The 12,773-nt window shown below is 35.7% G+C and overlaps 1 protein-coding gene across 4 annotated transcripts in view; it reads left to right on the top strand.

Moving 5' to 3' along the window:
- LOC129727607 (furin-like protease 1) overlaps positions 1–12,773 on the top strand; it is a 460,593-nt gene that overhangs the window by 411,576 nt on the left and 36,244 nt on the right. For all 4 annotated transcript variants that reach the window (XM_055685594.1, XM_055685596.1, XM_055685598.1 and 1 more), the window contains one exon: positions 6,327–6,417. In XM_055685594.1, the coding sequence (XP_055541569.1) occupies positions 6,327–6,417 (91 nt within the window). The remainder of the gene's footprint in view (positions 1–6,326; positions 6,418–12,773) is intronic.

Genomic DNA, 12,773 nt, shown 5'->3' with positions numbered 1-12,773 from the left:
CTGCTTACGATACCAGCAGCGGCAGCAGTTGACCGGGGATACTCTTGTGAAATCAAGGAAATAGGGTTAGGAAATGATTTTCATGGTATAGAGGGAGGACACATTTTACATAGGTTCTCATCTTGCTTTGCTGATGCGATGTTTGCGAAGTTAAACCAGAAACGTTTTAATGATAGCATATATCGGTTTCATTCGCTATGATGTTATTACGTTTCATGCTCTATCTAATTTAAATTGTGTTGGATGATAATACTGTAAACAGGACTGTATTCTAAAGGTCAAGCTGTTGTTTCGATTGTTAATTGCTGGAATCAACAAAAGTATTCTTAGCATCTTTGACACAATGTATCTGTTTCCATCATTAGCAAATTCAATGTTATTGGGTAATGTATTCTCAGAACACAATTCGGTCTTTTAAACATTCATATGAAATCATTTGCTTCGTTGACTTCCAGATTTCCTTGTTCGGCCTGTCCTGGCCTAGCTCGGTAAATCAAAACTGTTCAAGGGATTATTTTGTTTTCGACCTTCAGAAGCGTGTTTCGACGAATTAATGTTTGGGTTTTTCTATAAACGATCTTTTTGTTCACCCCTTTCGGATCTATGGAAGTGTGGTCCGGTAAATAAAATGATTTGGGATTGTTTATGTTTGTCGTTTGTTTGCGACAATGGTAAGCTTAATTTGCGATTTTTGAGCGAATCAAAACTTTATTTGAGATTACTTCCTTTTTCGCTTTTTTTTGGGTTTCAGAGGCGTTTTTTGGTAAATTAAAGTCCGATATGTTTTTTTTTTGCTTTTGCTAGAGTTCTGTAGCAAATTTCAATTATTCACGATTATTTTCTGATGTCACCTTTCCGAAGCTATAGCTTCGCTATTTTTCAGAAAATTGTAGATAATTGGAAACTTGGAACTTTAAACAAATTGACAAATTAGCCTTCAAAATTAATTTACTGAAAATGATATTTGTTCTCTCGACTCTTGTTTTTTTTTTGTTATTGATCAATTCCGCGCAACTTAGGACACACAATTTTTTATTTGACTAAAACTTCGCACAGATGTTTCTGAGGGTTGGAGTACTTTGGAAAAAATTTTTAAAAAAGCTTATTTTTGAAATCTCATTTTTTATGAAAACTACAATGTAAAAAAGAAAAAAAAAGTACAATTAAAAAAAACATTTTTCGTTTGAGCCAAAATTGTTTGTTTGATTTACGTGACATCTTCAGCAAAGTTGTATATAGTTTTTTGTCGTTCAAGAAAACATTTACACCGCATGACCATTTTTTTCTTGAAAAAAATATGGAAAAAAACTTTATAATAAACGATATTTTTCAATTAAATTTTTTTGTACATAATTGTAAAAAAAGTTCGAAATTTTACAACTTTTTTGGTTTTTATTTCTCCAAGTTCGAACAATCGTCACTTCTTTTCGTGAATTTTTTTTCTTACGGTGCATTTTTTTCTAGAGCGACAAAAATATATTTGTTTGATTTATCACTACGTCTTTCTTGACTATTCTGTGGTTGATTATGTATAAACTAAAATGAACATGTAACGTTTATGGTAAACGCAATAGAAGTTTTCAAATGTTAATAGCTCTTAAACAGCTATTCAGATTTCAATAATTAATATGCCGTTGAATAACTAACATGTACAAGATTTGTATAATATGAAAAATATCCACATTTTTCCCATACCATGGCTTGTTTCCCTAACGCGGACATCAAAAAGGTAGACGAAATGATTCCACGTACGTCAGTCCGCGGCTAACAATGTCAGCAAATTGGCATCGCATTCATCACCTGACATAAGTGACGTGCAAAGGAAGCAGAGTTGCTGTCGTGTGATTGTTTCTTCCCCAAATCTCCATACTTCAAACCCGAAACCCGAACCCGACCCGTACCCGTCGAGTTTGGTGAAAAAAAAAATCGGGTAAGGGTTCAAAAATGTCGGGATCATGTCGGGTCTGGGTATGGAAACCCGAAATCAGACTATAAAATCTAAAAAAAAATCGGGTTCGGCTTCCATATTTTTGAACTCGGGTCGGGTTCGGGTTTCATAGAAATAATTTTTTAAAGTTCTGGTTGGGTTCAAGTTTGATAGACAAAAAAAGTTTGGGGTTCGAGTCGAGGCCGGGTTTCAACCGAAAAAAAATTCGGGTTCGGGTCGAGTACGGGTTAGAAAAACGTCAAACCCGATCATCTCTACCGTACTTCTCCATTCTGAGTGACACTATAAAAGGACATAAGAAACCATCCATATTTAATGTCATGCATTTAGAGGGGAGGGGTGGTTGGTTTCGATTATTGTGACATATGGGGGTTATCCTCCATATCCACCTGGGTTAGCTTGAGTGTGACAACGAAAAATGTGACAGAAGGTTAATAAGAATGCTTGGTTGTTGTAACATGTGGAGAAGATTTGGATTGCGAATTGATTGAAGAAGAGGAGTTTCTCTAATATCTAAAAATATGGATGGTCATACAGGAATCAGCAATAATGCTGCAGTTACTGCCTTGGCTTTCGTCGATATGCGACTCCATCAGAATCAGAATCCTTGGACCAAGGAATCAACACTTTTTCTAGTTATCTTTTATAATCTTCTTTTCCTTTCAGTTTTAGTTTTTCTTTCAGTAAAATCGTTCTAGTTTGGGAAAAAATGTATTTTTTACGTATCTTTCAAATTTTAGTAAATTATAACCAAAGAAGAGGGAGGGGGTGTAAAACGTAACGTAATTGAAGGGAGAGGGTCAAGAAAGTTGTGACAGTTTGTGGCAAGGGGAAGTTAATTTTCCAAATTTTGTGTGACATCATTATTGGATGGTCCCTAAAGCATAGAAGGAAGCTCGTTTGCTGATCAAACGGCGAACAGTTCCGTTTTCTTTCGATCTAAGTTGACCTCACCAGTGGTAATCCAGTTCAGATATTGTTGTTGGAATAAAACTCGAATTTTTTTTCAAACTTTGCCGAAGATATCAAACCGATTAAACAAACCGTACCGATAACCAACCTTCTCGAATTTGGCTCAAAGTTCGGGGGTTGTTCATATAAGGTCATCATGCAAAAAAAACCCAATTATGGTGCCGATCGTTTCCCTCCCTTATTTTGCTAATATCTCTGGAACACTTTTGATTATGGGCATTCTCAAAAAACTGTTCAATTTTTAATTCTAATTCGCATTTTTCGATTTCACGTAAAAACAAGAAAAGCATATTTGTTTATTGTCGCTACGAGGGTTGCGCGATGGTTTCCCAGTGTTTTGTTTTTTTTTTCTTTCGTGTACGCTCCTTCAATAGTACTTTATAGATGGACTTCTTGTTACTTCGTTGAACCGACTTTGTCAAACTTTTTTTTCCTCCATGCTGCCAGCTCTGTCGAGTCTGTCATAAATTCGACATTCAGGTTACAGTTCTCCTGCGCCTCGTTCGTTTCCCTGGACAAGAGTAAGGCAAAAACGTATAAGACAAGAATGCTTAAACTAGATAAAATTCGGTTTTATTTCTTAAAAATGCTGTAACTCGAGTTTCGCCAATGATACCTCTGTGTTATAAGTATTTTTTGAGTGAAATTTTCTCAGGAACATAACGCATTTTTAAGGCTTGAAAACAAAATATACTCATTTGGCGAAAAATGCAATTTAGTTTTTCAGCTGTAAAAATAACATTTTTGGCAACACTGTCGGTCAACATTTTTGGCTTTCTTGCCTTTTCTTTTAAACTGCTAATTCAGAATGTCCATAAACAGAGGAGCCCAAAAGATACACTGCAGTCTTTATTTACGCGGGTTAATTTGTATGCGTTTTTTTAACGCAAGCTTTTTACAATATCGTGGATTATTTTTACGCGATTTTGAAGTTTATTTGTATGCGATATAAAATAAGTTTAGTATAAACGAATCTAATCTAATATTTTCAACGCGGTACAATCAACCGCGTAAAAAAACCACACTGTATTAGTAAAATGATAATAGAAATTATGAGCAGATAAAAAACAAAATGAATTTACTACTTAAAAATGCTGTAACTTTGGTTTATATTATAATACTTCGGGGCGATAAGTGTTTTTCGTGTAAAATTTTTTTAAGAACACGACGAAAATATTTAATTTGCAAATAGGTATGCGCATCTGCCGCAAAATGCAATTTCATTTTTCAAATGCAAAAACAACCTGTCTGGCAACCCTGCCTCTGAAAATTCAACTATATATCGGTAAATTTTTAAATATCATACTTTTGTAGTAATAATTAAAAGAAAACAAGGTTTTTGACGAGGAATGGCAGCTTTGCCAAAAAAGGAGGTTAAGCGGAGTGAGGGGGTGGACCGATCGGCACCATAATTGCTTTTTTTTATGTAAACAATCCTCCAGACTTTGAGTTAAATCTGAGAAGATCGTTCATACTTTTTTTGCAAACTTGAGATGTAATGACTTATTTGTAATCTTCGGTAACTATTTTACATAAGTCCTTCTCCAAAATGAATCGTGATTAGTAAAAAAACCAATAGCACAAATGGCATCCCATCTCATAGGAACAACTGACATTGCACAGCCAAATCAAAAATGACAATCACGAAAATTTATTAAAATTAAAAAATATACTAAAATTGGACAGGTTCTATTTTTTTTTCATTTTGTTTTTCCGAAAAAAATGAAAATCAAATAAATCAACATAAATTAGAAGAAAAAAATAGTTAACTAGATCTTCCGGAAAAATTCGGGATAATTTTTCCTTTGGAAATTGCTTTACGTCAAATTAAAGCTTACTTTGTTTCATACCTAGTTTGATTTTGACGTAGAATTATATCTCTCAGGAAATTCAATTTGTTTCCAATATGGCAACTTTCAAATGCTAATAGGTCGTGATGTTTTCAATAGATTTCCTTTACACTTGCAGCAATCGCTTGGAAGTTCGTTAATGCATTCGCCTATATGTAAAAATTAGTAATTTGACTATTCAAACTATTATAATGTTGAAAATCGTAGTCCTTCTTGAAACACAGATTCGACCTCTGGTTGGTTGTTTGATGCTTGCTTTCCCTAACACGGTCGACAGTAGAGTAGAGGTCCAAGTGGCCAAATACACATAAAACCATCAGCAACGGTCTTGTTTTGCAAAAACTCGAAGTTTGATATGCCGCAAGCCAGGTTTTGGAACCATTGTAAAAACAACCATTTTCCACGGGGCACACGATTCTCGGAACTCGGCCAAGAGTGGCCAGTAGAGGTCTAAATGGCCAAATACACATGAAACGATCAGCAATGGTCCTGTTTTGCAAAAACTTAAAGTTTGATACGTCTACTGTCCCAAAAACCATGATAAATTTGTGATCTTCAAAGTTTCTCGAGCTTAGCTAGAAGTATTCTGTGGTCTACTCGATCGAACGCCGCTTTCAGATCAGTTTATTTCTATCCCCAAAAATTATTTTAAATTCGTTTCTTTACATTTGATGTAGGCATTGCACGAATACACTAGTAAACACGAGTTTGGCTCTAGAGCTCAAACTGAAATTCCTGTGAAATTTGGTGCCCCTAGAACTGATAACCTTTTCAAAGACTTGAATGAGTGTTTTCGTTACCATAACGTTTAAGAGACGAACCCGATGAGCAATCACTATGCGACACTCTGACGCACTTTGTCGCACTTCTACATACATTAGAGGCTCTAAAATTCACAGAAATGGTTGAAAAGTTAAATCTTTCCAGGGCAATTATTTCAAGGTTTTTCTCTTTTGTTGACCAGTGCTATGTTTGATATTTTTAATTTTATAATGGCCTTTAGAACGTCTGTTTGACTATTTTGCGTTTAATTTCGTATTTTATTGATGCTTTCTGGTTTGCAGAAACGCTTATTTACTCCACAGAGTATGCTCTAAAATAATTGTTTGAACTTTGTAGTCGAACTTTGAAGTCGATACGCAGTTTGGCACAATTTTTGGCGTTACGTTGGGTGACGTGAAGCTAAATTTGAGTAAAATTGCTTCCGAAATATTCTAGTTTTTGAAAACATTTTTTTGATGATGAAAAATCATTTCTAGGTCATCAGAAACGTTTTTCAGCGGTTTACACCGAAAGTGAAATTAATATGGAAGGTTTTAAGCTTCCTAATTCTTAAAAAGAGGCTTTAGAGTTTTCGAAATTTATTTAAAATCACTTTTTTGTTAGGTGGTCAGCATAACCTTTAAAATATAAAAATAAATATAAAAACATTAAAAATGAATGAATGGTCAATCCAAATAATGCAAGTGTTTTTTGATTACAGGAAAAAAATACCACCACTAGTTGCGAATAAACCAATCAAAATTAATTTTTCAACGTTTTCTTCCAATTCGCAGATCGGGGAAAGCCACGTGGACGTCCAGCGGACCGCTTCGAACGATGTGACCAGTTTGGCCTGCGTCAGCTACTCGCTAGCGCGCTGCATAGGTGCGTGTTTGCTTGTTTTGTTCCTTTCCAACTACCTTAAGCAAGTAAAATTAATCAGCAGCAGTAGGTAATTAATAATGAGTTCAAACTAAAACACAAACTTAACAAACGAGAAGCGCAAACCAAAAAAAAAAGAAGAAGATACGATAGAGCGAGAAAGCGGGAATGGAACGACAAATTCCAATGTATAAAGTAGTAAGCAACAGAAAAATTGAAACAGCGGAAAACACTACGCCTTCCCTATAACGAATTGCGTAACGCCAAGTCGCGCAGAAAATTAGGTAACAATATATAAACAATAGACAATTTTGAACCGTTGGCTAGGAGTAGCGTTCGACACATTTTTGAAACTGATAACACATTTATAACAACATAACAGAAAATACAGTTTTATATCTGTAGCAAAATAACAAACGCCCAAATGAACAGACACTCACATACATACATTTATAATACGGGGAGCAAATTGAAAAAAAAAATCTGAACAACTCATGCATTTTGTACATTTTAATGAGATTGAAAGTGAAAAGCGTGCATTCGAAAACAAACTGAAACATAATATGTATAAAAGTTAAACCTAATTAAAAAGTAATCAAATAAAACGCTCAAGAATAAATCGTTCCGGGGGAGAAAGTAACAAAAAAAAACGAACGAAACACGAATCACGTACAGACAAAATGATGCCACACGTTCTAGGCTATAATGACGGTCGAAATTGAACGGCGGAACCTGACCTGATATTTTGTGACAGCTCGGAAATGACACCCTGCCACTTCATAGATCGTCCTAGCAAAAGCAAATGACACCGTAACATTGTTCGTATGGTGCTTTCCGCACGAAGGGAACTCTTGGAACAGCTCAAAAATCACAATTAAACGTTGAGGAGACTTTTTTTAACCGCAGCCGGCTTCAATAATCCTGTTCAGTCAATTGAAAATACATCAAACAAACTTTTGGCGCAGCGATGCGCCACCGCAATAAAGCTTCTAACTCAATTTGCACGATAATTCAACTCTGCAAAACAGATAGGTTGGAGTACAACCTAACAAAGAAAAAAACAGCCAGTGCCGTTGTTCATAAAAATGGTACAGGATATTCAATTGAACGAAATTAAATTCGGATAAAATACACATATATCAAATAACAAGATAAATAAATTACGCTTGAAGTGCTGTTCTTTTCCGCTTACCGTTCCAATTATTCGAACATCAGGGGCAATAAATAAGCGGTACCGGTTTATGCTGGAAGCCCCATATAAGCGTGCATTTGGATTTCATTTGGCGCTTGTTTTGTGGGTGGTTCAGGTGGCAAAATTTTTCATTCAATGCGCATTCGCTTCATTACGCGTATACACGTATAAAAGAGTGCCATTTATTACGAGTTAATATTTTCATCCATACTGGTAACGAACATTGATATATGTTTCGTTGGAAACAGATTGATCCGAACTGGACTTGTGTTACTCGCAGTGACCTAATTGGTGTCACGTTATTGGTGATAATAGGCACCTTGTAAAACGGTTGCACACTATAATTGATGATTTATTTCATTAAAAGAAAACCATTTCCAAACAGCGACAGACTGCATACGCGTATCGCGTATCGTCTGATACGACTGATAAATTGAATGATTCAAATTGAATTGCAAACGAGCAAACAACTGCACTTTGGCCATTCAATAATTCAGGCAAATATTCAGCAACAACGCCATCCTTTTACTTCTCGAGGTTCAGTTCCCGATGAATTAGCAACGATCGAATCCAGCACACTTGCGAACATTGAACAGGTTCATTTGCCTTCAGGTGATCCCTCGTGGCATATTCTTCTCCAATTCCGGTGGCAATCGGTGGTGTGAATTCGGTTTCATCAATCAAGCCGTTCGCGTAGCGGCAATTAGTTCTGCGGCAGAGGCACGCACCAGTGAAAAGCACATTTTTGGGTCGGGGAGCGAATACTTTGCAACCGAGCTGCCGACAGCGTTCAGCTTATTCATGCCTCGTTTATAAACACATATGTAATGTACATAATACGATCTATCATTGCCAATCTGTTTCTCGCGTGTGTGCATCTGTTTGCAAATAGTTTTTTTTTTATTTTGAATAATGTCTGCGTCAATTATACGTTTATCGTTACATGAATCAGTTCCAAGCTGGAAAAAAAGGCCATCCGAACACAAAAATCTATTAATTAAGTCGTCTCTTGGCCATTTGCCTTGATAATTTGATTGCGGTGGAAACTGCAAACCATGCAGCAGTTTACAGTTCTAGAGCTTTGTGATCCGATCCGATCCGATGGTGGAAACGTGCCATTTTAAAACATTAAAACCAACAAAATTAAAAAAAAGTATAAACACATATTAAAGTGATTAACTGCGCGTGTCGTCGATCAGGATCGTTATTATAATTGTAATGACTCTTGAAGCTTTCCACATGTCATTCGATAGCCGGGGGCTAGTTTCATTTCAGTTTTTTTTTTATTTTGCGGTATTTGTTAATATTTTCGAACCTACGGATTTGCGGGGAGCGACTGAAAGTATCAGAGAGATTACGGATTATTTTTTGTGTGGTTTCGGTGAGGAATAAAAAAGCTTTATTCCTTTGATACCTTTTTCGCACTGTTTGAATGAAGTAAATTCAAAACAGATAAAAAAGGGAAGTAATTTATTCAATGAACACACAATCGGTTTGTATGAGAAATTGAAACTAAATTGAATTTTATCCTAGAATTTTATGATCTTAAAAAACTGTAATAGGCTCATGCCCACGCAACTTGTTTGCTTGATTTTGACCACTCAATATTTAAGTTGAGTTTATCGTTTGCAATGTCTTTATCATCATCACTTTGACCGGGTTTTTCTATTGTGACCGATGATGCATTCATGCGATAACTGAATGAAATTTGCAATTGCAATTATCGGCCTGTTTCAAGGCTATTACATATATTCGGAAAAACTTTCATCAAATTGCAACTGTGATTAAAAGCCGCTGCAGATGTAGTAATGTGAGTCACTTACAATACAGAACACTGTCAACAATGCTGAATTCGTTTTAGAAAATTCAGAACACTTTACTAAAAAACGCAACCTCTTTAGAAAGACGGTTATGGTTGGACATCACAGCAGAATTTCGAGTTTCATACTTAAGCCTGCCATTAGTAAACGGGAGTATGGACAGATATTTCCCTCAGTCGCACATCGCCAATATGCAACACGCAACAGTTATACTCTTGGTATCTGGTACTATCCGACACGAGAACAATTTGATAATATGTCTAAGATATTAGTGCTAAGGACGGTCAACTTCGGTGTTTTTAACCCTCGGTCGATTAGGTTTACAATATTTCGTTTTCCATTTACATTCTGGAATGCTCATTTTCGCTATAATTTTTTAATTTAAGTTCGGTTGAACTTGTATTCTCCCCTAAAAATGCACGAATTCGGATTTGGCTTTCGACTTTCGACGATTTTTCATTTTGGATTTCCGTTTTTCAGTTTTCAAGATTAGAATTTTCTCTAGGCGTTTTTTTTTTTAATTTTCAGAATTCTAACCTATTAATGCTGTGTTAATTCACTTTATCATTTTTGTTTTATTTTTCATAGCAAGTTCTGAAGAATTTAAAAAAAATTAGTAGACTCTTAGTAAAACTCGAAGTTATTTTTTGTCACTGTCTATAGAAGCATAACTGTCCTATGTGACAACAAAAAATCAGAACATCTCAATCGAAATTTTAAACATATTTTTACATATTTTACCCCCTTTTTACTATTTACTTCAATTACTTCAATTCTAGTTATTTGGGCTTGTTTCTGTGCCATATTTTTTCAAAATTTTGAATGATTACCACTTTTTCCTTTTATTTTTCTAAGCCTCCAAATCACTTTGAAACTATCAAGGCCTCTCACTCAGTTTTTAATTTTTCATAGGCACCTAAATATTCATTGGTTTCCTGCATACAAGCGTACGAATAAAAATTAAAAAAATCTTATGAGGTTCAACCTTCAAGCACCATGAGAGTTTTTTGATAGGGTGCAATTCTTTAAAAAAAAAACGGGAAATCATTTTTGACCTGGTTGGAGCTTTGCACAGAGATGTCATTTTGTGCTGCATATTAGTTTTTTTTTTGTAAAAAGCGTTTGAATTGAACTCGAACTTGACGACCGCACATTTCGTAGTTGTGCTCCGGAATAAAGCTAGAATTTTCAATATTTTTTAGGTTTTGCATTTTGTCGAGGTTTCTTACACTCTGAACAACCTTCTCCTAAAGTTTCATGAAAACTGGTTGATATACCGGTTTTTGGCAGCACTTTGAATGTAGGTTAGTGAAACAATTTGATAATTTTTGTGTTTAAAAATCACCAGTTTCAGTTTAACTTCAAATACCCGTAACTTCCTCCTCGTTGCTTCAAGGGAAAAATAATAGTCAGTTCTAAAGGCGTCGAACGGCAAAAAAAAACTAACGTACTTACTTTGACGTACAACCAGAGATGCCAGACTTTTTTTTGGCAAGTCTGTATAATCCATCAAAATGTCTGTATAAGTCTGTATACCGCTGCGAAAAAAAGTTACCGATACATTGATACCTAATTATTTGTCGACCTGTCAGATTGTTTTGTTTTATTGCTTGTTTTGATTGTTCTTTTTCGAGTCTATCATAGTTGGTCGATTAATCGATAACTAATTTATCTTTTAAATCTAAGTAACACATAGAAGTAAGAGTCTTTCCCGTGATAAAAATCGTCGTTCGTCGTAATGTAGCTAAACTGATACATGATGGCAGAAGTCTCGCGGTTATAAAAATAGTACCTTCAAGGTTTGGGACATTTTAAGCAATTCTTCAACGTTGGATATTGCTCCGAATAGAACAAACGGTCTTTTCACCAATATAACCTGCATGGCAATCGATCGAGACAATCAGCTGTTTGTTACTGGGGGCGAAACAGGCAGATTAGTGCCCACGGGGCCGATAAAAACCCCGATAGCCTGACTCGATTCCCGTTGTCATGATTTCACTCTCAAAAACGCAAGATTAATATGTTCAGCGAAGTGTTCAGTTCCTAGTTCACTTTTTCCAGCAGCGGCTACAGTGACTTTTGGTTTTTGTGTTCGTTTTTTTGTGTATACTGGTAAAACCATTATGTAGAATATCAGATATCTGTGTAATATCTGTATTATACTAAATGTCTGTATAAAATCTGTAGGCTTATGCGTGTCTGTATCGCAACACAGAAAGTCTGTATAATACAGATTTGTCTGTATATCTGGCATCTCTGCGTACAACTCATATGTTTCCTTGGAAGGCTTATATGTTACCTTCAATTTTTCGCAATAAAATCTAGAATCGGTTGCACAAGCTGAAAGTTACAAATTTTCGACAAAAAGGTTATCCATTTTTTTGATCACTCTAATTCATGAAGGAGTACCTGAAGGGTCAGACAAGTAATACGAGTCTAAAGTTTTTCAATAATTATCAAGAACACCATTTTCGAGCATGATAGGAGAAAAAAATCTGATCATATGAAAAGCCTAACGGCACTTTAAGTGCGAAACATTTCCTGACATCAGAAATGATTCGAGTACTCTAAAATTGTCATAATGTTATCATCAGTCGTTTCAAAAAAAATCCCGATTTTAGTTCAGGGACATGCCACTGTGCTTCGTAATGGATCTGAGCTAGTGAAGTTGCACAAAGAACCACTTATAAATGGCTTTCTAGGATTAATTTACCATCTTCAACACAATTCAGTAGCTTCTGTTATTTATAAAGATCGATAACGGCGCCGGCTACGTTCTTACGGTCGGTTAGGGAAGGAAGGAAGGACGCGTTACAATCACCACTGCCAAAGACGGAGTTTACCTCTGCATCTCTTACGACTGTAACGGAAAGTAAGGTACACTTTGTCACCGTGGTAGGTGACAGATTTTTATACTTTTATCCTTCCCTCTACACCTAATTCTACTGCTTGCCAATTGCCAATAGATTGTAATTGATTGGAGAGGTAGTTCTCATTCGCTGTGGGTTAGGCTTTTTTTTTTTTTTTTCATTTTAGAATCAGCGTCAAGAAAGGATCCAAGTTCGGGGATGGTTGGGGAGTCGGGTGACAGCGAAAAGGGTCATGTCAAGTTTCAAAAACCGACCATGTACATTTTGTTTATCGGCTCAAAAAAATGGCCTGTACAAAATTCCAGCGTAAACGGGCATGGTTTAGGGGTGCCTCAAAGCGCTCAAAATTTTGATTTTTTAAGCCTCGGAAATCTTGCAATTATTTTTGATGCCAAAATAATTAAAAATGTATTCAACGTACCTCTGCATCTCTTACGACTGTGACGGAACAAAAAGGTACACTTTGTCACCGTGGTA

The sequence above is a fragment of the Wyeomyia smithii genome, chromosome 3 (assembly GCF_029784165.1).
Source record: "Wyeomyia smithii strain HCP4-BCI-WySm-NY-G18 chromosome 3, ASM2978416v1, whole genome shotgun sequence".
Taxonomy (NCBI): domain Eukaryota; kingdom Metazoa; phylum Arthropoda; class Insecta; order Diptera; family Culicidae; genus Wyeomyia; species Wyeomyia smithii.
The sequence above is the reverse complement of the archived record's forward strand: the minus strand, read 5'-3'. Positions and strand labels throughout refer to the sequence as shown.